Source organism: Rhinolophus sinicus, chromosome 2 (genome assembly GCF_057876585.1).
Source record: "Rhinolophus sinicus isolate RSI-liver-muscle chromosome 2, RSI-T2T, whole genome shotgun sequence".
Lineage (NCBI taxonomy): Eukaryota > Metazoa > Chordata > Mammalia > Chiroptera > Rhinolophidae > Rhinolophus > Rhinolophus sinicus.
In genome coordinates this window covers 40,945,568-40,970,515 of record NC_142502.1, presented here as the reverse complement: position 1 = coordinate 40,970,515, position 24,948 = coordinate 40,945,568, and the positions used below count along the sequence as shown (strand labels likewise).

General features: G+C 33.3%; 2 protein-coding genes across 8 annotated transcripts in view; one reads left to right on the top strand and one right to left on the bottom strand.

The window, feature by feature from the left end:
• The window catches only part of NT5DC1 (5'-nucleotidase domain containing 1), a 125,226-nt gene that overhangs the window by 21,339 nt on the left and 78,939 nt on the right, over nucleotides 1-24,948 (top strand). The window lies entirely within an intron of this gene.
• The window catches only part of COL10A1 (collagen type X alpha 1 chain), a 35,290-nt gene that overhangs the window by 4,523 nt on the left and 5,819 nt on the right, over nucleotides 1-24,948 (bottom strand). Inside the window, exons 1-2 of one of the 2 annotated variants that reach the window (XM_074333464.2) lie at nucleotides 3,664-3,792; nucleotides 2,983-3,151 (exon numbers count right to left, since the gene is read on the bottom strand). In XM_074333464.2, coding sequence (XP_074189565.2) covers nucleotides 2,983-3,136 — 154 coding nt within the window. In that variant the 5' untranslated portion in view covers nucleotides 3,137-3,151; nucleotides 3,664-3,792. Of the gene's footprint in view, nucleotides 1-2,982; nucleotides 3,152-3,663; nucleotides 3,793-24,948 lie in introns of those variants that run through there. The other variant, XM_019741342.3, reaches the window with a different exon arrangement.

Below are 24,948 nucleotides of genomic sequence, written 5' to 3'. Positions count from 1 at the left end.
AGTCAGCCAACAGTAGTTGCTAATATTCACTTGGTTAGAGATATTCCTGATATTTGATGGCAAACTGAATATGCAGTACAGAAAAAAAATCATTAAAATAGGTAAAATGAAGACGGAAAATCGTTTTAGACTTGAGTGTCTTTAAGTTTTGTACTAATTAGAATTACATATAATTTTGCAAACATTTAAATGTATGGAGCTTTATTTACCCATGAATTTTCAGAAAAGGATTATCAGGAAATAGACTATGAGAGAAATTTATGGAAAAGATTGCAATATAACACAAATCTTATGATTGACTTTAGTGTATGCATCTGATACCTCTCTATATGTAAATGGCTATCAATACATTGCAAATAGAATAGATGAATAAATAAAGGATTTCTTAATGGTTTGGAATAAAATAACACATTTTTAAAAATGCAAACAATGTTAAATTGGGGTTTGCTTTAGAATCTTACAAAGGTGTCTATACTGAAAATAATTCTTAGTCTTTTTTAAAGTCATTTTAACTGTTAAAATAGATAGGAAACAACAAGTCTTACTGAAAATGACATTAGACACCATTTGAGATTAGAACTCCAAGGACAGATTTATCTCTGCCTCTTGGAATGTGATACAGTACACATGACATATACACATAAATGCAATAATGTACCCTAGTGGATCCTGCACCTCTCAGTGCAAGAAAGAATGAGATTTCTGTTGTGTCCATGGGGGACAGCCCCTCTCTGTAGCTTGCCATCTGAACAAATTCAAGATTTGGGTGGTACCATCCTCAAGGAAAAACAATTAACCCAGTAGAGAAGTTTCTTAAATGCCCACAAACTGAAATAGTGGTTGATTGTATCAGAATGTGGTACCTGCACGCCCACAGCTGTGGAGCCCTACATAGCATATTTTCTGTGTTTTGGCTGACCTCTCTTTTATCCTGTGTTGAACAGATGTGCCTAGGAACTACATAGGCAGTCTTTGTATTTCTGTTATCAACTTAATGTTTTACTTGTGTAAAATGTAGGCTTTTGTCTTTGTTCAGTGCATTAATGCCTTCCAGTGAATGATAATATATTTGAGTTTCCACCTTGTATTATGAAGTAGAGACTAAGGTAGATATAATAATTAACATACAGATTCTGAACTTTTCATTTGTTAACATTTTTTTAATTCTGCAAAAATAGGCAAGATGATGCACTACAGTAAGATGAGTAGAAATATTTTTAACCTTCTAAAACTGATGCATTTTATTTTTAATTTGAGACTGTTTCTTAAGATCTTGGTAAACTATACAAAGTCTGAATTTGTGATCATAGAGAATATAACCCAGGGATGCTTGCCATTTGTGGCTTCAAGTAGCAGGTTTCCTTATCTTTTATTCTTTCCTAATTATCTTTCTCCTATTTTATTTGTATTTTGAGACATTGAAGAGTATCTGTTGTGCACCTGTGCATTTATTTTCAAACATTAAGCTACCTTGCATGAAATATTTTACATTTCAATGTTCTGCTTTAAAAAGGCAATCCTATAAGTTTAATTTGCTCAAAATGGTTGTCTCCAAAAGCATATCTTTTAAAGTTAATGGCAAATATCCCTAGCTTTATTTGCAGGATAAAGTATATAACTATAATGAGAAAATACTATGGAAAGGAACTTTGAATCCTACAATTAGTTTAGATTATTCAGTTTGATTTAGTAGATGCTTTACAGGCAGTTTGAGTCAGATGTTATTAAATGGAATTAGTGAATATGAACCCTAATCATTGCCCTGTTTGAAGATCTGTTAACACTTACATACGTTATCTCAGTATTCTTAACAGGAGCCATGAAAGCTGAACAGATGAAGAGTAGATTCAGGAAGAAAGTTAAAACTTACCTAAGGCTACACCACTAGTGCTATGACAGGAGGAGGGGGGAGAGGGAGGGAGCAGGAATAACAGAAATAATAGAAGTAGAAGTAATAGAATTACTATAGTAGGAGAATAGAAGTACTACCGTGTGTCCCTGAAAATAAGACCTTTCCGGACAATCAGCTCCATGTGTCTTTTGGAGCAAAAATTAATATAAGACCCAGTCTTATTTTACTATAAGACCCGGTTTTATATAAGACTAGGAATATAATATAATATAATATAATATAATATAATATAATATAATATAATATATAATATAATACCGGGTCTTAAATAATATAAGACCTGGTCTTATATTAATTTTTGCTCCAAAAGACGCATTAGATCTGATTGTCCAGCAAGGTCTTAATTTTGGGGAAACACAGTAGTAGCTGTAGTAGTAGTAATAGCTAACACTTAAGCACATTATAGATATTAACTCAGTCACACTTCATTAACAGCCCTTTGTGATACCTATTCTTTATTTTACAAATAAGGAAACGAAGGCACAGAGAGGATAAATAACTTGAGGTCATATAATCTGTACATTTAACTATTAAGCTATACAAAAATGTGTAAAAAGTTATAAGAATTGCTACTTCATTTACCTATAAGTTTCTTCAGAGGGCATCATATTTGATCATTAAGACTCAGTTTTATAATTTTTGTGTGCTACAAGAGTAGGATTTAAAAGTAAATATGTTTAAATATTTAGATATATAAACTTGCTATTCTTTTTGTACAGTTGGCAATTATTTTTAGTGAAAACTTATCTTGAATAGGACTAATTTTGATTGGATTAATATTTCTAGCTTATGAGTAATTACTTATGCAAAAGCATCATTTGAGGGAAAAAATTTCCACGCATAAGTGTTTTTCATATTGTTCATGTATATCTTCCGACTATACTTACTGTGTAAAGGATATTAATATTCTTGAATAGACCTGCTTTTTCCACAAATCATTTTGGGCTAATTCTGCAGTTTGAAAGTAATTTAAAACCAAATGGTAAAAGCATTTTGTTAAAGAAATCATTAGGATTGTAGAAAGCAACAATCTACTAGTTAACCGAGGAAAATAATACAGTTCAGTTTACCTTTACTCTTTATGGCATAAGGAATGAAGAACTGTGTCTTGGTGTTGGGTAGTGGGCCTTTTATGCCTGTAGGTGTTTGGTATCTCTCAGCATAAAACCCTCCATGAACCAAGTTCAAGGACATTAGCAGCGAAAGGGCTATTTGTGGCAACATGTTCTCAGATGGATTCTGAAAAACAGAAAAGAATAATTTCATAAAACTTTGTTATTGACCTGGTATGTTTTTCTAATATTACACAAATTCCTTATATAGTTATCTACTTTTTTTTAATCTTATCCTACATATTTTGAATATATTCCATAAAGTAATAAGTTATAATTATTTTAGTTACATGAATATATATCTTAGTTGTTTTTAGAAACCACATTCAAGTAATCAGTTAAAACTGAAGTGATTTTAAAAAGAAACAAATTGTAATTGGCTGCCTGTATTAAATAATTCAAGATCTTTGACATAGACAAAAGTATCCAATAGTTTCAAATTCAGATTAGAGCACGTTTTTCCAAACCTGCTTTTTTTAGGACTTTTATAGAGGCTGATGAAAATTAAACTTTCTGAGTACATTTTAGTAGAAAACCATTTTTTTAAATCACAAAAATCTAAGTAGTTAATTTATTGAAGCTTGTTTCCAAGCAAGCTAACATGGAAATTCACTTGTGGGTATGGAGTCATAGACTTACCTGAGTGCTAGTTCTGGAGATGGCAGCCCTGAGCCCTGCTGTGCTCAGGTGAGCAAAGCAGAAGATACTCTTTCTCCAGAGCTATCCTGCAGTATTTATACTGTTTTCCTTACTACATGAGGTGAAGCTCCTCCCCTAGAAGTGGAAAACACTAATTATGGTGGAAAGTTCTATCGGGCAGACATACCAAATCAGGTTGAGCTGTCTTTTTCCTTGTTTTCTTTTGAAAAATAAACTCTTTGTCTTAAATATATATTAATAGTTTTAACCATGCACCATCTTTTTCTGTAATTTTATTTTAGAAGTTGTTACTCAGATGTTTAGGTTGGTTCATGATGGGATGATACTACCCCCTTTATATTTTTCAAAAGCACATTCTTGTGTTATTTGTTTAAAAATATTTGGTAGTATATAAAAGTAGGGGAAGAAATCTTTTGGAGGGGGGTATGAATTTAAACCAGCATCTCAATTTTCAATTAATACATAAAGCCATCAATGTGTTCACTAGTGTTCCTAAATTTTTATGAAAATAGCTTACTTATTTTTAGGCTTGAGAGAAATGCAGTGGTGAAAGTGCAGGTATGCTATTTTTTATTTTAGATTTGAGTGTAAGTCCTCAGAAGTTCATAAGAAATGTTAAATATGATAACGTAAATATTTCAGTTTTTTTCATATTAAATGTTTTTAATTTTCCAGACAGAGGCAAGACATCCATGAAGTTGATAGTGGAGTTAGCAATATAATTACCCTGAAGGATTGAGTTTATTCACAGTACTAAACTGTGTTCAGTAAATGACTTCAGATTTCATTGATTAGTTTTTGCTTGTACTTTAGAGATTGCAAAAACCCTTAACTATATAATGTCATATCATGGCTGCTTAAATAAGGTTGCTGTGTTCACTTCAGAAGAAAAAAATTCTTCAAACTTTGCTTTCAGCTTTTTAAAACTATCATTGGCTTACCTTGTAATTCCCTTCAGTGATCTTGAGTCAGCCCAACTAGAAACATTGTTTCCCCAAGGATGAAAGTAAATGTTATCATTGTCATTTTCAGTGGTTAGTATTCTCTTTAACAATTTTAGGAGGCTCTTAAAATCAGTTTTCAACATCCTAAAGAATCTAATAAAGGTAGAAAGTTGAGAGGCCAAATTTTGTATCTTATTTAATCTCATCATTTTAGAGCTAAATCAAATCAACTATACAGGTGAAGTAGGTGAGAAGGAGCATTTGATACACAGGCATAGATACGTTTGTTTGTTTTTTATCTCTAGAATTAAATTGGTAAGGAATCAGGATTGGTCAGTAATTGAAATGATTCAATATTTGACCAGTGAACAAAATAAAGCTTTATTCTTTTTTTTTCCCTTCCCTGCGTACAATTTTGTGTATGTCTTTTAAACAAAGCCTTGTATAGTACCTTGTAGAAGTGTAAATGGATAACTCATCTCACTGCCTCCCTTTCTCCTAACTCTCATTTTTAAACCTTTTATTGGTTGTCATATTAAAAATCTACATTGTCATATATGTCTCTATATAACACTCATAGATTCACATGAAATGTGGCTTTTATATCATTTCAGGTTAACAGAATTGGAAAGTTCATATTCTAATCATTCTTCCATCATTTGGAAATTATCTATGGAATAGCTTTTGTAATGATAATATGTACTCCACTATGTAAGAGACCACAAAAGAGAAGTGAGAGAAAATGGCTGGCTTCCATCTGCTTATGGTCCATTTGGACAAGATTTTGGAAAAGTAGGTGGGGTAACATTGTGGAGGCTTTTGAGTGCTAGGCTGAAGATTTTGTTTTGAAAGGAATTATTGGAAGTACATATTCTAGTATTTTCATGTGTATATACGGTTACACACACATACACACACTTGTTTGTTTATAATTGAGACTGATAACCTTCAGAAGTCCTTCATGGAAAGTTGAGAAGATTAATTCTCAGCTCGTCATACCTATGTATGTAGCAATGTACCCCTCATAAAGTGTTTGTTCATCTGTGGCTACTCCAGTTATTTTCAGAGCTTTTCACCTTAACCTCTTAGGTGTCTATGTTTTCATCAATACAATGAAAAGGTTGGACTAGGTTTTTAGGCTCCTGCCAGCTTTAAAATTAGATTATTCATGTGCTTGAGGTATTCTGTTGTTTCCCATGGTCAGACAGTGGGCTTGACTCCATTTCGTACTTATTAGGGACAAAATCTTTATCCAGGTGGTCATGTGCCTTCTTTTTGGGCCATGTAAATATATGTGGGCTCTTGTCATTCTATATTCCCCTTCAACTTTGGAAAATGTGGTATCTTTATTGAATAAGACTTGGACATTCAACCCTTTTGCAAATAGTGTTATTTCAGCACACGAAATTTGACTACTGTTTGCTTTGTTAGTCACTTAAGAAGCACTGTTTTGTCCAAAACAGATTGTAGAATCAGAATATTTGCTAGCCACACCCCACCCAATTGTGTATTTAAAACTATTTTTATTCTGGGAGTTTACTTGTAGCTGTTTGAAGTGACTAGTCTGTGGCTTTATGATGAAAACCCTTTCCACTTAAAACAGAGAGCCATGCTCTTTAAACTCAGTAACCTAAGTGATTTTTTAAATATCAAATATGAATAATGTTTTTTGCACATCTAACATTCACTGCTGTTAACCTAACCTTCATTTTCACTTCCCAGGGTCATTCATTAATTCCCCAGACATTTCTTGAGTACCTGTTATGTGTCAGGCATGGAGATAAAAACTAGGTGAACAGTGTGTAGAGCCCCCACCCTTATGGTGTTTAAACAGTGGTTCTCAACATTTTCCCCCCACTCCCACAGTCCTGAGGGATATGACAGATTCCTTCGCTCTTTGAGGTTCATTAAGATAGTGGTGGTTTAGAAACTATGTTTTGAAAAGCTTTTCAGGTGATCATGATGGATTCCTAAGTTGGAATGTCTTAGTCAGATATCAGTGTTCTGTTACCAGCTTGTTAATATTAGCTACATAATTTTTGGTGGTCTTTGTTCATGTGGTTTCTAACTTTACTGTAGAAAATTTCTCTTATACAGAAGTAGAGAGGATAGTTAACAACGAATGCATATATACCCATCACCCAACTCAAAATAATCTCAGATCATTGCTATTCTATCCTTCCATTCACCCCTCCCCAATATTTTGTACAAATCTCATGTATTGTACCAATTCACCTATGAATATTTCAGTGTATTTCTCCAGAAGATAAGGAGTCCTTTTTCTTTAAAACAGTATCTTCATCATACCTAAGAAATTAACTATTTCTTAATATTATCAAATGCTTTAGTCCATGTTCAAATTTTCCGAGTTACCTTATGTGTGCATACCCACATATTCATATATATAAGTATACATATATAAACACATAGGTATATGTTACATATAGTTACACAAATACATATAATTATACATATAGTTATACACAAATGCATATAGTTACACACATTATATATAGTTATACACATAGGTAGGTAGTAGGCATGTGTACATACACACTTAATACATAATCATATGTATTTTTATGGATTGAGTTATTGTTTGTTCAAATTAGGTTCATGAATTACCCTTAATTGATAGGTCCCTATTAATGTAGGTTTCTGTTTCATGTCTCTTTTTGCCCTTTGTGGTTTATTTGTTGAAAAACTGGGCTATCTATCCTGTACAATTTCCTATAATTTGGGTTTTTTGTCACTTAAAATGCTTTTTCTGTATCTTATAGTTTCTGTAAATTGGTAGTTAGATCTAGAGGTTCAGTCTGATTCAGGTTTCACACACACACACACACACGCACACACATACACACTCACACACTCACACTCTTTCTGGCAAGAACACTATAGACAGTAGTGTGGTGTATTTCCATCAGGAGGCCCTTCCTTGTTGGTTGTCTCTTTTTCTGTGATATTACTCGGCGTTGATCATTACTTACACATTGATTCTATCATTCCTCCTTTGTTTATTAGCTAGAATATTTCTATAAAGAAAAACACTCCTTCATTAACTATTTAGTTACCCTGAAGTACAGTTAGTATAGAAAAAGCAGGATAAATGCCTTTTCCAATGTATAAAACAATAAACATGTTTCCTAGCATCCTTCAGAGATGGCCCAGTGAGGTGTTCGAGTATCATTATAAACTCATAGATTTAAACATGTTTTATGTGTTTCAATCCATGGCAATTCTTATTATTGCTCACAGTTTTCCCCATCGTTGGTCAGCAGATGCTTCTTATTGTTGGCTCCTGAATCCTTTTGACATGATTTCAGTAGTCTTTTATAACTTCTTCTAGTATTTTGTACTTACAGATCAGGGAGTCTTGGTTCCTTTTGTGGGAAATAGAAATTAGAGACCACAGTCTGTGTGACTGAGTCCTAGGGGGTTTTGGTTATTGTGGACAGAGCTAGGAAATTCATTCATGTAATGTTAAGTATGACGACATCATGGCTTCATACTGATGCATCTAGCTCGCATTCAGGACCATTGGGTTTGTACGTAATGACCTCAAACTTGTACCTGTAGCTCTTTAGTCCCATGGTAAAAATCCTAGTTCTCATTACAGTAACGAAGTTATTCATTTGCTTTATTCCATAATACTCACAATTTCTCAGAATAACAATGCCAAAATTCACACCACAATATTGAAAACAGTTTAGGATTATTTTTGCAATTCTTTTGATATTACCACTAGAGCTATATAGTCAAATTACCATGCTTTAAAGTCACTTAAAATGGCTCATTTCCGTGTAGTAATGCTACCTACTCAATTTACTGCTTCTGTAGTGTGCTGATAAATGTTTAACTGGCTTGGAGATGGGGGAGATGTGTTTACTGATATTCATGGTGCAGATACTCCCACCATGGCCCATTTTGAGCTACCAAGGTAACGACAACTGGCTCTAAAAGCACCTGAACATTTACCAAGAAACAGTATGAGGCAGCTCCAGCACACAGTGCATATTTCCCAAGTCAGATTTATAACACAGGGAACACTCAGAGAAGTCTGGCTTCTGTTACTGACCTACCTACCCTGGGTTTCACCCTGTTTCATAAGTAACCTCTTTAAAAAAATGTTTTTTAGGTTTATCCTATTTTTTTAAAAATAGATATTCATTCATATCCCCTTCCAATTTTTTAGATAAATATCATAATATACATACTTTATTTTACCTCTTTTTATGTAAAGTTTATCTTGGAGATCACTGCATAACATGGAAGGTGGTCCACATTCTTTTTTTTACACTTGCATAGTACTCCATTGTATGACTGTACCGTTGCTGTTGTGTGTTTTTTTTCAGCCTTTTCTCTATTGATGGTCATCTGTGTTATTTCCTCTCTTTTGCTAATGCAAATACTTCTATAGCAAATAATGTTGTGTGTGTACCTATTTTTGCCTGAGTGTCTTTGAGAGAAATTCTTAGAACTGGGATTCATGGGTCAAAGATAAATGCATTGTAATTTTGTTACATATCATTAAATTCTCCTCTATAGGTGGTGTATCATTTTGCAATTCCACCAGTAATGTGTGACAGTGCTTGTTCTCCCACAGCCTCCCTGGTAGGATATGTTGTTTAGATATTTGCTCTTTTTAGAGGTCAACATCGGAATCTTGGCTCAGCTGTAATTTTCATTCTTTTTACTAAGCACATGGTAGAACATCTTTTCATAGAGTTAAGACTGTATTTCTAGCCCACTTTTCCTATAGGTATTCTATATTTTAGGAATATAAACTTCTTTTCTGTGAAGTTTACATATATTTTTCCCTAGTTTGTCTGTCAGTTGTCTTTTTAGTTTGCTTATAAGGGTGATTTTTTTAAGTGCAACATTTTCTTGTAAGATACATACATTTTTGATTCAGAATATTATTTTTCTTTTACAGACTCAGAGTTGTCAGGGATATTAAAGGTCATCTAGATCAATCATTTCTTTCTTCAGTTGAGGAAACTAGTTTCTCTGTTATGAGTGTCTCCTTCCCTAATGTTTAATCAAGTTCACTTTCTGAGGTGAAGAGCTGTTGGTGAGAGAACCCATTGAGGGAGAACACCACCGACTAAGCTAATGTGTTCGTCTCCTTACGCAAGCAGGATACTGATTTTCCTGTTCCGCTAATCCTTCAGTCTTTTAGCAGTGGAAATGGGAAAAGTGCCCAGAAGTTTAATTAGGGCACTTGGAGACCCACAGCTTCCACCACCACCTAGCTGGACCTCATTCTTCTTGAAAAAGTTTTAAAAGAACATTCGTAGGTGTTATTACAGAGCCCAGAAGCTAAAAATGATCTATTTGTGTAAATAGTCTAATGTGGTTTGGTGGTTAGATACCTGCTAAGGGTTTGAAAGGAGAAATTCATGCTTAAAAACAGGTGTTTATGAAAACCCCTGAAACTTCAGGCCAGGTCAAGAAATACTGAGAATCATTTTTAAAGTTTGAACAAGAGCTTTATATTCTATTTTCTATTACACGTAAATTGCTACATTACTTAAAGAACTCATAGTTTTGTGCCCCAGGCGCTTAATGACATCACTGTTTTTCCATAGTAACCTGCCCAATTAAAAGTGTAGAGCTTCTGGCCCCTCAAGCTGAAATCTTGAAGGATCTTGGCCACCCAACAAGTTCTCGGCCATTTAAACAGCTCCTACAATATTTACAAGTTCAGCTTTCACACGCAGTCTGACTGCTAACTTCGAAGGAGAAATTAGATAGAGAGTTAAAGTGTTAATTGGGAAGTCACACGGTGACACTCTTATTTGCATCTCTTTGCTCCCCTGTTTATTATCATACCTCAGAACAACTCCACCTACCTAGAAGGTACCAAGCGCAGTGTTGGCAGGGGGCAACATGGATTGTGGTACCAAGAAACCCACCCTCCAGACTAATGCTCACGCAGCTGTTAACTTACTCATATTAACAATTAAGGTACATCCCAGAGTTTTCAGTTTAAGTAACGCTGGGCCCTGTCTGCTTAGCCTCTGGATCACCTAAATGGGGAAACCTTAATGTGGGATTCAACTTCAGAGAGTTTGATGGTTTTTAAAAGAGACACCAGCTTTTTATGAATTGATTTGTAATTTGATTTCTCTTATACGTAATATATTCTAGGTAACCCTTTGACCTACTCCTTCAAATGCTAATATTTCTTCAGATTAAATATGTTCAAAATAACTCAACTTTGAGGTAATGATTCATCTAATTCCTATCTTTAGTTCACTCCTGCCTTTCAAATGGAAAAATCATTTTTGAGTTGTCAAGTGCAACATAAAGAACTCAAGTATAGTATAATTTTATTGGCACCAAAACCTTAAAATGCATTTTAAATTTAGTATTATCCTGTTTTGAACTAGTACTAGCATACTTATCAAAGAATCTTTTTCTCCAAGTTTAGCTAAGATCAGTATTGTGGGTATAGTATAAGTTGTGTTCCAATATAAAGTTTCATTGACATAACACTGCCTCTTAATTTTGAGTTCATAGCAGTTTAATTATTTGTGTTGCATATTTAGATAGAGTTTCTGAGTGGAATTGATGGAATAACATTAGAGTCTACGCGTATGATCGATTTTGCAAAGAGCAGCACAATTTACATATAGGATACGTTTGGAATTTCATTTTCGGATTTTCATATTTGTATAGAATTTTATATTTAGCGCAAGTTAAAAATGACAGGGAATTGCCCGTGATTACAACTCTAATGTTAAAAGAATAAGAATAGGTATTTGGATATTTCCCATTTTTGCCTCCAGTACTGGTTTTGGCTTGAGTTCCTTCATGACCCTTGATTTCTCACATTGGTAAATGTTAGTTTGTAATTGCTTTTTAATTTTGCAACTAGTGTGATTTATATAATTGCAGCCAAGAAGAGCTTTTAAAGATTAATTTAGTAAAAGGAGTTTTGATCATATATGCAGTCATATATAAAATAGTGCAGTTACAGAAAGTAGATGTATGTTTATAGTATATAGCAAAACTATAAAAACTATAGATATAATGAGAAAAGAGAATTATTTGGTAAAAAATTCTAGTAGGAAAATTTAGGGGGAAACTTTAACTTTTGCAGCCTGTGGGAAGCAATTGACCTTACGAAATGTGGTTTTTTTGTTTTGATTTTCTTTTTTTTTTTTTTTGGAAAGGGGTAGTTCTCAGTCTACTAGTAACAATTTGTGGCTTATTAACTTAAAGGATCAAAATTCTGTGTTATTTGATACAAATGTTGGTTAAACTCATGTAGATTTTAGATAATACAATTACGTTTTGAATAATACCATTTAAAAGCTGACTCTACAGTAATACTGAGAAATGATTGTGTTTGAAAACCATCTATTCTTAGACTGTTTTACAGTCAGCACTGACACAACAAAATTCTTGTATGTTTTAATATGTATTGTATGTCGTACTATAACAGTATTGAACTGCTTTTAAAATGTACTTGACTTGCCATGTTGATAAATTTACCAAAATTTTAAAAAACATTTCATATGCCAATAAAGAGCACTTCCATGTTTTCAAATTTAACTTTATAGCACTTTAGTGTCTGGTTTTTCAATTAAAAAGTGCACTTTTGGGGTATGTTTATGAGCTATGGTACTTCAGATACTTCCTGTGCTGGGAAGAAGAGAGAAATAGGAATTTAACTTTGTTTTGCTTAAGAGACACTAAAAATATTAAGCCATTTTCTTCAAGGTAAAAGCCATTTATGTTAAAGTTGTCTTTGAAGCCCTAGTGAGGTCCTTGAGTTTTCTTTGGGTCATTTCTTAAATAATATTCTGAGATTATCATTCAAATTAGATCTGGTTCAACGTTGTCTTCAAATTGGACTTGCATTTATTGAGCATCTTCTGTGTGTTAGGCACTTTGATTTTCTTATTTGACCTGCAAGAACCTTACGTGAATATATATGTATCTGCTACCCAGACTAAGAAACCTACGTTACCCCTACTTTTTAAGCCCCTATGCATACCTCCGTGACTGCATTCTCCGTGTCCCCATGTATAGGTAACTCTGCCAAACTTTGTGTCTGTTATGCCCTCAGCCTTCATAGAAAGTATACCCTTCCATATCCCGCCCCCCAAAACACACACATATATATCCCATAATAACCTTTTTTGTTGCATGTTTTAAATTTTTATTTAAAAAGAATTATACTGTGTGTGCTTTTGCAAGTTGCTTTTTTGATGCAACATTATATTTTTGAGATTTACCCATATTGATACATGTGGCTATTGATTCATTTTTCACTGCTATATAGTTTTCCATAGTATTTGTATATCAGAATTTATTTGTTAATCTGCTGATGGATATTTAGCTTATTTTTATTTGCTGGTAAAAATGATGCTACTTTAAACATTTTTATACATGTTTTTTTTGTTTGTTTGTTTTTAAAGATTTTATTGGGGAAGGGGAACAGGACTTTATTGGGGAACCAGGATTTTTTCCAAGTCAAGTTGTTGTCCTTTCAGTTGTAGTTGTAGAGGGCGCAGCTCAGCTCCAGGTCCAGTTGCCATTGTTAGTTGCACGTGGCGCAGCCCACCATCCCTTGCGGGAGTCAGTCCGGCAGCCTTGTGGTTGAGAGGACACACTCCAATCAACTGAGCCATCCAAGAGCTCAGCACAGCTCACTTCAAGGTGCCGCATTCAATCTTAGTTGCAGGGGGCAGAGCCCACCATCCCTTGTGGGAGTCAAGGAGTCAAACCGGCACCCTTGTAGTTGAGAGCCCACTGGCCCATGTGTGAATCGAACTGGCAGCCTTCTGCATTTGGAGCATGAAGCTCCAACCGCCTGAGCCACAGGGCCGATCCTATACATGTTTCTTGACTACCTGCAAAATAACTTTTCTAGGAAGTGTACCTAGGCATAGAATATTGAGTATACATATTTTCTATTTTACTGGCTAATGCGAAATTTTTTGCTTAAAGCCATTTTATGTTTTACCAGCAGAGCATAAGATTTACAATCACTTGGTATCATCTAAATTTTAAGGTTTGGCAATCAGTTGTAAAATGCTGTCTCTTTGGATTTTTATTTGTATTAACATACTCCTGATTTCTAATGACGGGAGCATATTTTTATATGTTTAATGGCCAATGGTTTTCTCTTGAATGCCTGTTTGTATCTTTATGTATTTTTGTATTCACATGCCTGTTTATATCTTCATGCATTGTTTTGGGGTTGTCTTTTGTTGTTATTGTTGATTTTTTTAGCATTCCTTACATCTTTTACACATTGATTTTCATTAGTTATATGTGTTGCAGACATATGGCATCTTATGTATTGTCTGTTGCTATCCTCCAGCCAAGAAAGATTCAAGTTTTTAAAATAACTCATTAAGACCCAGTAAGTAATTTATGTTACTCTTTTCCCGACTTTCCAGTGGGACTCCAAGCTATTGTATATTCAAGAAAAGACCTGGCGCTTCTCTGAATGATGGTACAGAATGTTTTACTAAATTTTTCTTTTTAACTTTCCTTTCTCTGATGAGGATAGGTGATTGTTCTTTTTACAGAATTTGCAATGCTAAGTTTATTTGCAAAGCTTCTGCATCTGTCATTAGTGGAAATTTATAGTTAGTAATTAAATTCAAGTTAAAGTTATTTTCTTCTTATACAATAATAGCTAGCACCACATTTTCTTTATTAGAGTTTCCAACAGGAGAATGTTTCCAGTTTAGGATTGTGATCAGCTTTTCCTGAAAAACTACGTACAGGGTCCTGATTGTTTCAGTAAGTGATTTTTCTGGGAAAAAAGCATTGTAAATGTGAGATGCTTCTAGTCTAGAAAATACATAGGCATTGCTTTTTTCAGTAAAATTTTGAAGTTATTTTGATGAAAACCCAAAAAAGATCTTTTACCTCTTATTTTTATTTCATAGCTTATTTGTAATGCATAAAACAAACTGAATTGATGCCAGGATATTATTATTACTTTAATATTTAAAAAGCTTTTTGTGGGGACCAAATGGATATCCTTTCTAAAATACGAAACTAATATTAGTACAGTTCATAAGTGTTCCACTTTATTTCTCAGAATTTGTGGGATCAATTTTAGTAATTTAATTTTAAAAGACATGAATACTACAAACTCTGTTTTATTAAACACCATTTTTGCTTTTTTTCAACCTAAAATATAAATTGTTTCCTGTGCATATTCTTAGGGGGAAAAAAGTAGTAGAGGTTGCACTGAGTTAAAAAAATATATTTTTAATAACATACAAACCAAAACCACATACAACCTAATTTGGCTACTGAAAAAGAATCTCCTGCATAGTTTCAGATTTCATATTATTTTATATATCGTCATTGCTAGTTCCACTCTTAAACTCATTTTTCACTCTTAAAACATATTGTGCTGAATGAAATATGTCAGACAGAAAAAGTTGAGAACCATATGACTTCACTAATACAAAAATCTGAAAGCAACAAAGGAATAAGACAAACAAAGAAACAAAAAATCATAGCCACGGACAATAGTTTAGTGGTTACCAGAGGGTAAGGGAGGAGAAGGGTGGTAGGAGAGGGTAAATGGGGTCAAATATATGGTGATGGAAGGAGAACTAACTGGGTGGTGAACACACAATGTGATATATAGGTGACGTATTACAGAATTGTACACCTGAAACCTGTGTAACTTTACTAACCATTGTCACCCCAATACATTTTAATTAAAAAAGTATATTAAGTGAGTTTGTAACTTGCTTCTGATAATTTTGTTAAAATTTGTTGGAATCTGAAAATAAACATAGAGGAAAATGAGAGCCTTTATTTATAGTGTGCAATGAAACTAAGTTTTGTGCTTATAGGAAGAAATGTCTTTAGCGACCAGGGCATCTTGATAGAATAATAACTCAGAGGTTCATGGCAGTAGTTCAGAGGTAAGCAGGAAGGAATCAGTGAAATAAATTTATAATGTTCTTCCCACCTTGAAAAATACAATTTGGCACTGCATTTCTTGTGTCTTTTCATTTCTTGCTGTTTTCTTCAGACCACTGAAGATGTAAGCTTCTGTATTTACCAGCTCTAAGAGATATTTTCTTGTTCTAAAGGTCTTTGTTCTGTATGTCCCAGTTTCTTCACACATTTGTCAGTTTGAGTACATGGAAATCAAGTTTAAATGCTCCCAAATACCTGTATTAACTATTCTCTATCTATATTTTATGGTGGGGAAAGTTGGTAGATAGTAAACAGACATTCTGGTTTATATCTCACTTGGAAAAGGTTATGGTTCTGTCATATCCATTTTGCTATTACTATGAAATTCCTTTAGATAGTATTTTGTTATTTTGAATAGTATTTAGAAGTAATATCAAAATGTCTGATACTTTACTCATGTTAGATTTGCCTCTGACATGGATAATATTTAAAGGAATTGTCACTGGTATTGTTGCATTTTCCTACCTTTTTGATTTCTTTATTCAGATGAATTTGTTCTACTACTTACAGATTTTTTTTTTCCTGTGAAAACTGCGAACAAGTCACAACAATCCTTTAGCCATAGTTAATGAACAGGAATGTGCCATTTTTTGTGGCTATTAATCAGCATTTTGCAGTGCCACTTGTATTTATTAAACATATATATATATAGATATAGATATACACACATATATACACATATATACATATATATGTATATATATATTTTTTAAATATATTTTTTAAGGCAAGTGATCATTTTATGGATAAGCCTAGAAATAAGTCACTTACTCAAAAAATTAACTATAGTAATTAATTTTATTATAATCAAATCAAGAAAGATTATTACTAAGTGTCATTAACTGAAACATGGTTGAATTTGTAGTAGTGGTAGGTTGTGATGTGTTTTCTCTAACAGGAATGTCTTAAACCTTTTTACTACTTGAGAAAAGAAGAGATTAGGAGCTTTTCATTATGATTTTTCACACAAATGAACATGGTCATTTGATTTTTTTTTTTTTATAATGAGGATATCCAGAGCTCATTTACTACTGGTATTGAACATTCTGCATTTGAATGTTTGGTTTTCTTGGGCTTTATATAATTGGAATTCTTTCTATAACTGAAAATATGCAAACGAACATTTATTCTTATTACAACATTAGAATGTAAACTTAAAATTTAATACCAACTTCTATTCACATGCACTGAGCTGCTAAGTATGTTTCTTGAACTTGTTTTTGCCTAGTTTTCCATACTACTTTTAATCCAAGATTCTAAATATAGAACTCAAATATTTGATGTATTTAAATTAACCTTGATTTCTAATAAGCTAGTAAATGGACTCTTAGAGTTTATTTGTAATCCACAGCAGACTCTGGGATGACTATTTCTTAGACTTTACAACAGTAATATCATCTTTAAGAGGACTGGGTGTGATAATAGGAAGGAAACCAGAGGGTGAACCAGTGATTTCTCCCTGACAACTGAGCTAGCTCACCATATCTCAGCCACAAGTGTGCACGATCGGAGAATGAGGCTTCTGTTTGGCATCTAGTTCAAAATGAGACTTTTTAAAATAAGAGATCTTTGACATCATTGACTGTTTTCTGCACAACTTCGTTGAAAGTTATTGGATTTATTTTAAAAATATGCTAGTTGCCAGCAGGGGGGACCTGGTCTGAGGGAAAAGAATCCACATAGAGTATGATGTTGAAATATTCTCAGAGTGAATGAATGTAGATATTCTGAGATTTGAGTCTAGTATATGGTTAAAAGGGAATCAAGTAAATAAAAAGTTATCCAGGCTGTAGAAAGACATTGCCTGTGTACTTGGTGAGTATGTGGCATCAACCTGGGGTTCTAAATAGCTTGCTAAATGGACTTGATCATACTTTGACCTGGCAAGTTGAAATAAAAGGAGGAAGAAGAAATTTCTCTGAAGCTACATGGCATAAGTAATTAATTGGAGTTGCTACACTCAAAATGGGGGAAAGAAATCGCTTTGGGTTAAAGCAAGGAAAATTCTTAGCTGGACACTTGGAAACTTTCTCCTTAAAGAAAGATAGTACGTATGTGCCAAGGGTGAGGGGAAATGTAAATGAATTAACAAGTAAGAGTTAAGATGAGCAGAAATATTTATTTTATCTGTATCTGATAGTTTACTATAATTATGACACAACATAACATATTTCTTAAGCGTCATTGTACTATAAATTCTTTCTGATCTATATTATTTAAAAATAATGTATTAAAACTGAATAGAAAGTCCAGAAAGAGATTCAAATGCACTGGGAAATTTAGTATATGATAAAGGTAGCATTTCAAATCAGTGGAAGATGCATTTCTCAATAAATGGTGTTTGACCCCATGGATGGTCATTTGAAAAAATAAAGTTGTGCTTGTACATCTGACACCAAAATTAAATTTGTTTAACCCTGGAGTCAAAAAGCCTTTCTAAGTATGATCCAAAACCCAGCAACCGTAAAAGAAAAGATGTATTAATCTGACAACATTAAAAACATTCTGCATACAAAGAAAAATACAAGCAAATGTAAGACAAGTGACAAAGTAGGAGAAAAATTTACAATTCATGTAATAGACAAGATGCTAATATGAAAGAGTTTCTTTAAAAGTTACTAAAAACAAAACCCAGTTGAATAATGGGCAAAGAAGATAAACAGTTAACAGTAAATGAAACACAAATGGCTTTAAACATGTGAAGATTACACTCTTATTCATATTAATAAGTTGCAGATAGAAACTGCAGGAAGTGTAAATTAATACAGACTGAAAAATGTTTAATGCACGTAGCCTCTACCCAAGAATTCCATCTCTAAGAATTTATCCTATAGATACAGTTGCATATGTGCAGATAATGTATATACGAGGTTATTCTTTACATCATTTTTCATAATAGCAGAAGAAGGAAACTGCTCAAATAGTCCTTAATAAGGATTAGGTATATTTTCGTGCATGTGTACAATAGAACATTAAGGAGTCATTAGAAAGATGGAGGCACCTTATTATAGACTGATAATAGAAGGACTTCCAAATATATTTAGTAGAAAAATGTGTGTAGAATAGAGTATATAGTAAACAGCACTTATGTAAAATACACATAATTGTTGTATAACAGAAAATCTCATACAGTTTATGTAAGATAGACAAGAAACTAGTCAGAGTGGTTGCCTTTTGGAAGGGGAATTGGGTGGGTGGAGGATGGGGTGGGAAGGAGACTGACTTTTCACTGTATGCTGGTCTTGTTGAATGTTGTAATATGTACAAGTATAAATTATTCCAAAATAAGTCATACAAAAAGACAAAAAGCAAAATAGAAAATAATGTGGCATTTGTTTTCATTGCAATTTACTATACATGCCATCATCGATGATTGTCTACTTTTCTGAGTATCTGAATGCAGTGGATAGACAACTGTAATCCTCAAGTTTAGTTAATATATTTTTATTTTGCTAGTACTACTGAATCTTTCATTGCCTTAGGACTGTCATTGTGAATATCCATTTTCATTATATTCTCAAACTATGGACATGTTAATAATAGAAGTGTTGATGATAAAGAGTTTATTATGTGTGTGTTTTCAGTACATCAGTTTTTTTAAGGAAAGAGCTAAAAGTTGGATGGTTTATGTACCAAAATCATTAACTAAAATTTGAGAATGTTTCTTGTTTTTCTCAATGGGAAAGAAACAAATGAGCAAAATAATGTTTAATATTATGATATACTTATTGACTTACTTTTTTTTACCACATTTTGAGTGGTTAACTTTATAGGCAATAACTTCTATAAATTAAAAAAAATGAAAGTATAATAAGGAAAACAAGGATCCAGCCAAAGAAATATTTTCAATAGTAGATATTATATAACACTGACTTATAAGTTACAGTGTATTGTAAGGAGCCAATCCTTTGTTTTTATCACTAGAACACACTAAAAATTTAAGTGATGGAAATTGATGATGCTGCTCAAACTTTTCTAGATGTTTGGATTTTTAGCCTACTTCATGTTTTCAAAATTTTTCTTTCTTAATTATAAGACAGGTTCATAATCCATGGATAAACACAAGTGGACAGTAAACCAACAAAGTTCTCAAAATACATTTTGTCTGGCAGGACATTTTGGTATAATTATACACTTGGTTCAGAATTTGAAGGTGTAGATGATATTATTAGCAAATTCAACACAATTTAAATTACTCAGTGACTTCTAAATATTAAATTAAGTACTTTTTCATAATTAATAACTTAAGTAACTGTTTTCATCATTGCAAAATTTCAGAGCAGTATATGCCATTTCTATATACTAACTTAAGCTTCTTCCCACTGTGTATGACAGGAAATCTAATAGACGGTGTTTCTTTACTAGACTGACTCTGCATTTTTAGGATTATAATCTTCTAAATTATTTTCTTGCCAGTATTAACAGAACACTGACCTATTCAAATGTTACTCTAGTAGAATAAATAAGTTGAGTCTGAGATGGAGCTTTCCACAGAGTGGCATTTGAATGGGGACATATATAGCACTGTTGTTTTTAACAAAGGTGAACCAAAGGACAGCTGTCAAAAAGGTAGCTAGACTTGAAATTGGTGAAATAGTTATTTCCCAGAAGTGCCCCATTGCTTAGTGCAAAGACTCAGTTAAAAAGGAAATAGTTGAACTTAATGTTGATGCACCAAATCAGTATAGAGATTGGGGTAGAACCCTTGAATCTGTAATCTCCATGTAAAATTAGTGGTGAAAGAATTATAGAATTGGAGAACTTGAAGATTCTTAGAGATCTTTTTGGTCAATCTCCTTCCTTTAAAGATGAGGAAATTGAGAAGAAATTTGACTTATGCAAAGAATCAGGATTAGGACTCATGGCTTTTTATCAAAAGTCCAGTATTTCCCCTCACAGGTAGGTATGGTTGAATGTGTTGGTACAGTGTTTTATCTTTATTCCCTATGATAGCTCTCTTTGAGGATTGCCCCCAAACTATTTTTGAGGACCTGAAAGAAGGCTTGTGGGCCATTAAAGATGAGACTTAAAGTATAGGGGCAAGATCATATAGTTACACAGACCCTCGTGTGATCTTTTACAAGGTAATGAAAGGCCAGGCTTAAAGGATTTTTACAGAAGAGTGACCTAATTAAATGTGTGTTTTAAAAGTATTACTCTGGCTGCAATAAGCAGAACTTTGGAGAATCAGTGGTCACTAGGAGATCAGTTGAGAAAATGGTGTCTTATACTAGAATGATGTAGTGTAGACAGAATACGGTAGCTGGATAAGAGTAACACTTAAGTACTTGATTAAATTTTAGAGATTGGAGCACTAATCTAGCAATATTTGGTAAGCTTTTATGTGGTGTTTCTTGCTATTGTTGCTCTCTGTCATCTATTCTTGTTATTTAATGTAATATCTGAATGTAGGGAAGTTGCAGAGTCTTAGAGTTTACATGTGTATAGTAAACATCAATGTGAATTTGTGACTATCATTTAAAATTACGTTTAATGTATACAGTGTTCATATTTAAATATTACATAAATTGATTTAGGTGTTTTGGTTGGCATTTAAGTTTTATAAGTAGAAACAATTTCACATTGTATGATTTTATGATTTTTGATAAATGAGTGAATCAGATGACATTTTACAACATTTTAGACACTTAAAACTGTTACCTTTTGTCAATTGAAATCTTGGCATCTCTGGATTTACATATCTTTCTGAATTTGTTGGGGATTAGAACTTGCAGCTCTTAATTGGAATGTGTATCACTTGCTCAGCCTTTTTTTTGCTTCTGTACCGTTATCCTGCCCACCTTCCCACTGCCTTCAGTGCCTGACCCATTACTCTTTTCTCCCCCTCCCCGTACATCATTAAGAATGCTCCTATCAGAATTCTGTGCCTTCCAATGAGCATCTCAGCCATCTTACATCCCATTCATATATGCAAGTACATTTTTACTATACATATTTTTCTTGGCTAATAACAGGAGGAAAAATCCTAAATGTTTTCAATTTGTACTGTTTTGGGTTTACGCCATCCAAATTCTTGTGTGATTAAAAGGCATTTGTAGAGCAAAATTTTATTGCATGTATTCATTCGTTTACTCAGTTGAAATATTGAGCATTTGCCTGCTGTTTCTTATTTGTTTGCTAATACAGGGCTATTATATTTAAATAATTTATATGTGGTCTTTTGGTATGCTTTTAAGATTCACAGTCACAGTGTTACCAAGATAAAAGATAATTTGATGTTGGGTTGTTAGATTTAAGGTTAGATTTATAGATAGTATGTTAGAAACCATTATTTTTTATTCCTATTTCCCATTTATAATAGGAATAAAGTCTGTCCATTTTAGCTTTTCTGTAATAATTACCATGTTTAAATAAAGCTTTAAATTAAAGAAAAAAGCATCAACAAAATACTGCACTCTAGCCTGTAAATAATAACAGCTCTTTTCTTGATTATTAAGACATTTATAAACTGATCATTTTGTCTCATCAAATATCCTTTTGTACCAATGTGTTTTTTTTGGATTCTAAAGCTTTATAAGGACATGTTATTAGGGGAGTAATTGATGCCAACTTTATTCAAAACACCTATTTTATTTTACTGAGCGACTTCTTTGACTAAGATGCAGGATTACAGTGACCTAGTTGATTCTAGTACACCACTCCTTACAGAGGAGAAAGAGAAATGGAAATTTTGAAGGAGATGGAGTTTGTGAGGTTTGTATTTCATAGTCCACTTTAAAAGGAAGCACTGTTTTCATTTTCATTATATTTTAAGTACAGTTGACTTCTGAAGTGCAAATGTTAAACTAGTTTGTAGATTCACATTTTAATAAAATGGGAATATATGATTAGAACACACAGGAGCTAACTGTTTGATTCTTTTTCATCTATTAATGATTAGAGTTTTGTTTTTTTTTTGTTTTGTTTTGTTTTGTTTTGTTTTTTTTAATGATTAGAGTTTTAACACTTTAAAATAGCACACAACAGTTGGCTATTCAACTTCTTTCACTACTTAGCTTCCAGCTCTTTCATCCTGGCCCCTGCTTCTTCACCCTGAGATAGAGGCCTTTGTCTCTTGTTTCAAAAATAAGAGAAAACATTAGATAACAACTTTTCAGCTCCTTGCGCCTCTACCTTTAATTTCACCTGTGATGGTGGTTATCCTTACTACCATGTCAAAGAATGAGATGCATTGCTCTTTCTCCAAGGCAGTACAACTCCTATATTCTGAATTCATCCCCCTCTAGCTCATGTGGGACTTTTATTCTGACAGTTATTCTCCGTCCATCTTCACTATATCCTTACATAAACCCCTTAACATATTCAAGACTTTAAATGCTAAAAGATAAAAAGTGAAGCCTTCCTTCAGCCTTGTAATTCCTTCTCTTCTCCTCTTTCCCTCTTTCCCTTCACAGTCATACTTCTTGGATAATTGCTACACATTTTTCTATTTCCTTTCACAAATCTAATGTAATCTTAGCACCATTCTGTTATTATAAGGTTAATCAGAAACTCCAACTTGCTAAGTCCAGTGATCTATTTTCAGTAGTCACTACCATTCTTCTAAATATCTAACTATAAATCACTCTTTCTCAAAACTCTCTTCTCTCTTGGCTTCCTTACTGCTTCTCTTCCTGTCCTCCTTATCAACTCTGACTTCTTGTCTTATTCCTTAACTTCTTTCTTCTCCTTTGCTCATCACATGAATGTTGGGACTCCTAAAGGTCCTATGTTTGGTCCTCTTCTTTGCACTGCAAGGGCTACCTGGATGGTCACACTCATTGTCATAACTTGATTCACCATTTATTTACATGCTGATTTCTCCCTTGTCTGGTGTCTACCTAAGGTCTCTTGCCTCTTCTCCAGATCTATATTCCCAACACCCTATTGGAAACTTACTAGATACAGGGAGTTAGGAATCAGGAGACTGTTGTAATAATCATCCTGATGAAAGATGATACACAACTAAACTCAAGAATCTTAGAGGGAATAGAAAATCTAGGTGTTTACAAAATATAGTAAGGAGGTGGAATCTACAGAATCTTATATTCTATTTGATTGGGTGAGTGGGAGTGAACAAATGACTGAAGTTCTATGCTTGGTCACTTGAAGGTTTGTGGCTCCATTCATTAAGATTTGGAGTACAAGAAAATGAGCAGAACTTTCACAGATGATGGTGGGATCTTAGAACACGTAGAGTTGGAAGTATCTCTTGTATGACTATAGAGTTGCAGAGAAATCTGGTTTGTAGATAATGGACTTGAAAGGAACTCATCTATAGATGGACATTGAATTCATAGGTGAGAACACAGCACAGAAGGTGAAGAGACGAGCTAATGTCGCAGCTTGTCATAAACATTCGACTCACATTTCCCACGTCTTCTCTGGCTGTTTCTCCACATCTTCACACATGAACTTTGTTTTTACCATGCAAATTACTTGACATTCTCTTAATATGTCATGTTCTTTTTCCTTTGTCTTCACATACATCACTCAGTGTCTGAATAGAATACCTCCTGCCCTTCTGGTGAATTTTATCCTTCAAAATTTAGCTTAAGTAACAGCTCATCCAGGAAGCTGTAGTCAGGTTTAAGCATTCCTCTCTCTGTGCTCCCATGATGAACTGTGATAACACTTACTACATTTTTTCCTGTGACTTGCATGTATAGTACCATTCCCACTAAACTGTATCTCCTATAGGCTTAAGAGGTGTGTTGGCAAGTTTAGAGCCAAATTTTCCTATTTGTTGAGGTAAACAGAACTTGTGGTAGGATGTTTTACAATTACAATGGCTCATTAAAGTATAATAAAAATAACTTAAAAATTAATGCTTGGCCATGTTAATATTTAAACATGACGTTTTAAAGGTGCACTAAGAAAATGCTTCTGAGTTCTTGATTAGACTCTGCGAGCTCACCACAGAAAAGAAACAGTAAAATTAGACACCCTATAACCGCCCCCTTCATACTGCTAGTCTTATTTCTGTAGTATAATAAAATGCAGAGAAGTGATTGCTTTATACTTTACCACTAGATGGCTGAATTACATTGCTTTTGGAGAAGAAGTGAAATCTTAATCGCTTGAAGTAGCCTACCTAATACGTAGCATTTAAAAAAACGTGTCTGATATATACTCGTATGCATTTATACATATGTACATATACATGCATACATATATACACATAAATAACTTAATTTTTGAATAATCAAGTTAATTAGAATTAATAATTGTTTCTTAAAAGCTTGTAAAAATTATAACCTTGTATGATTTTAGCTTTAATTATAAGATACGTTATATTTTGGTAAGAATATAAAAGTTCAGTACATTTTAAAATCCTGTTCTTGCA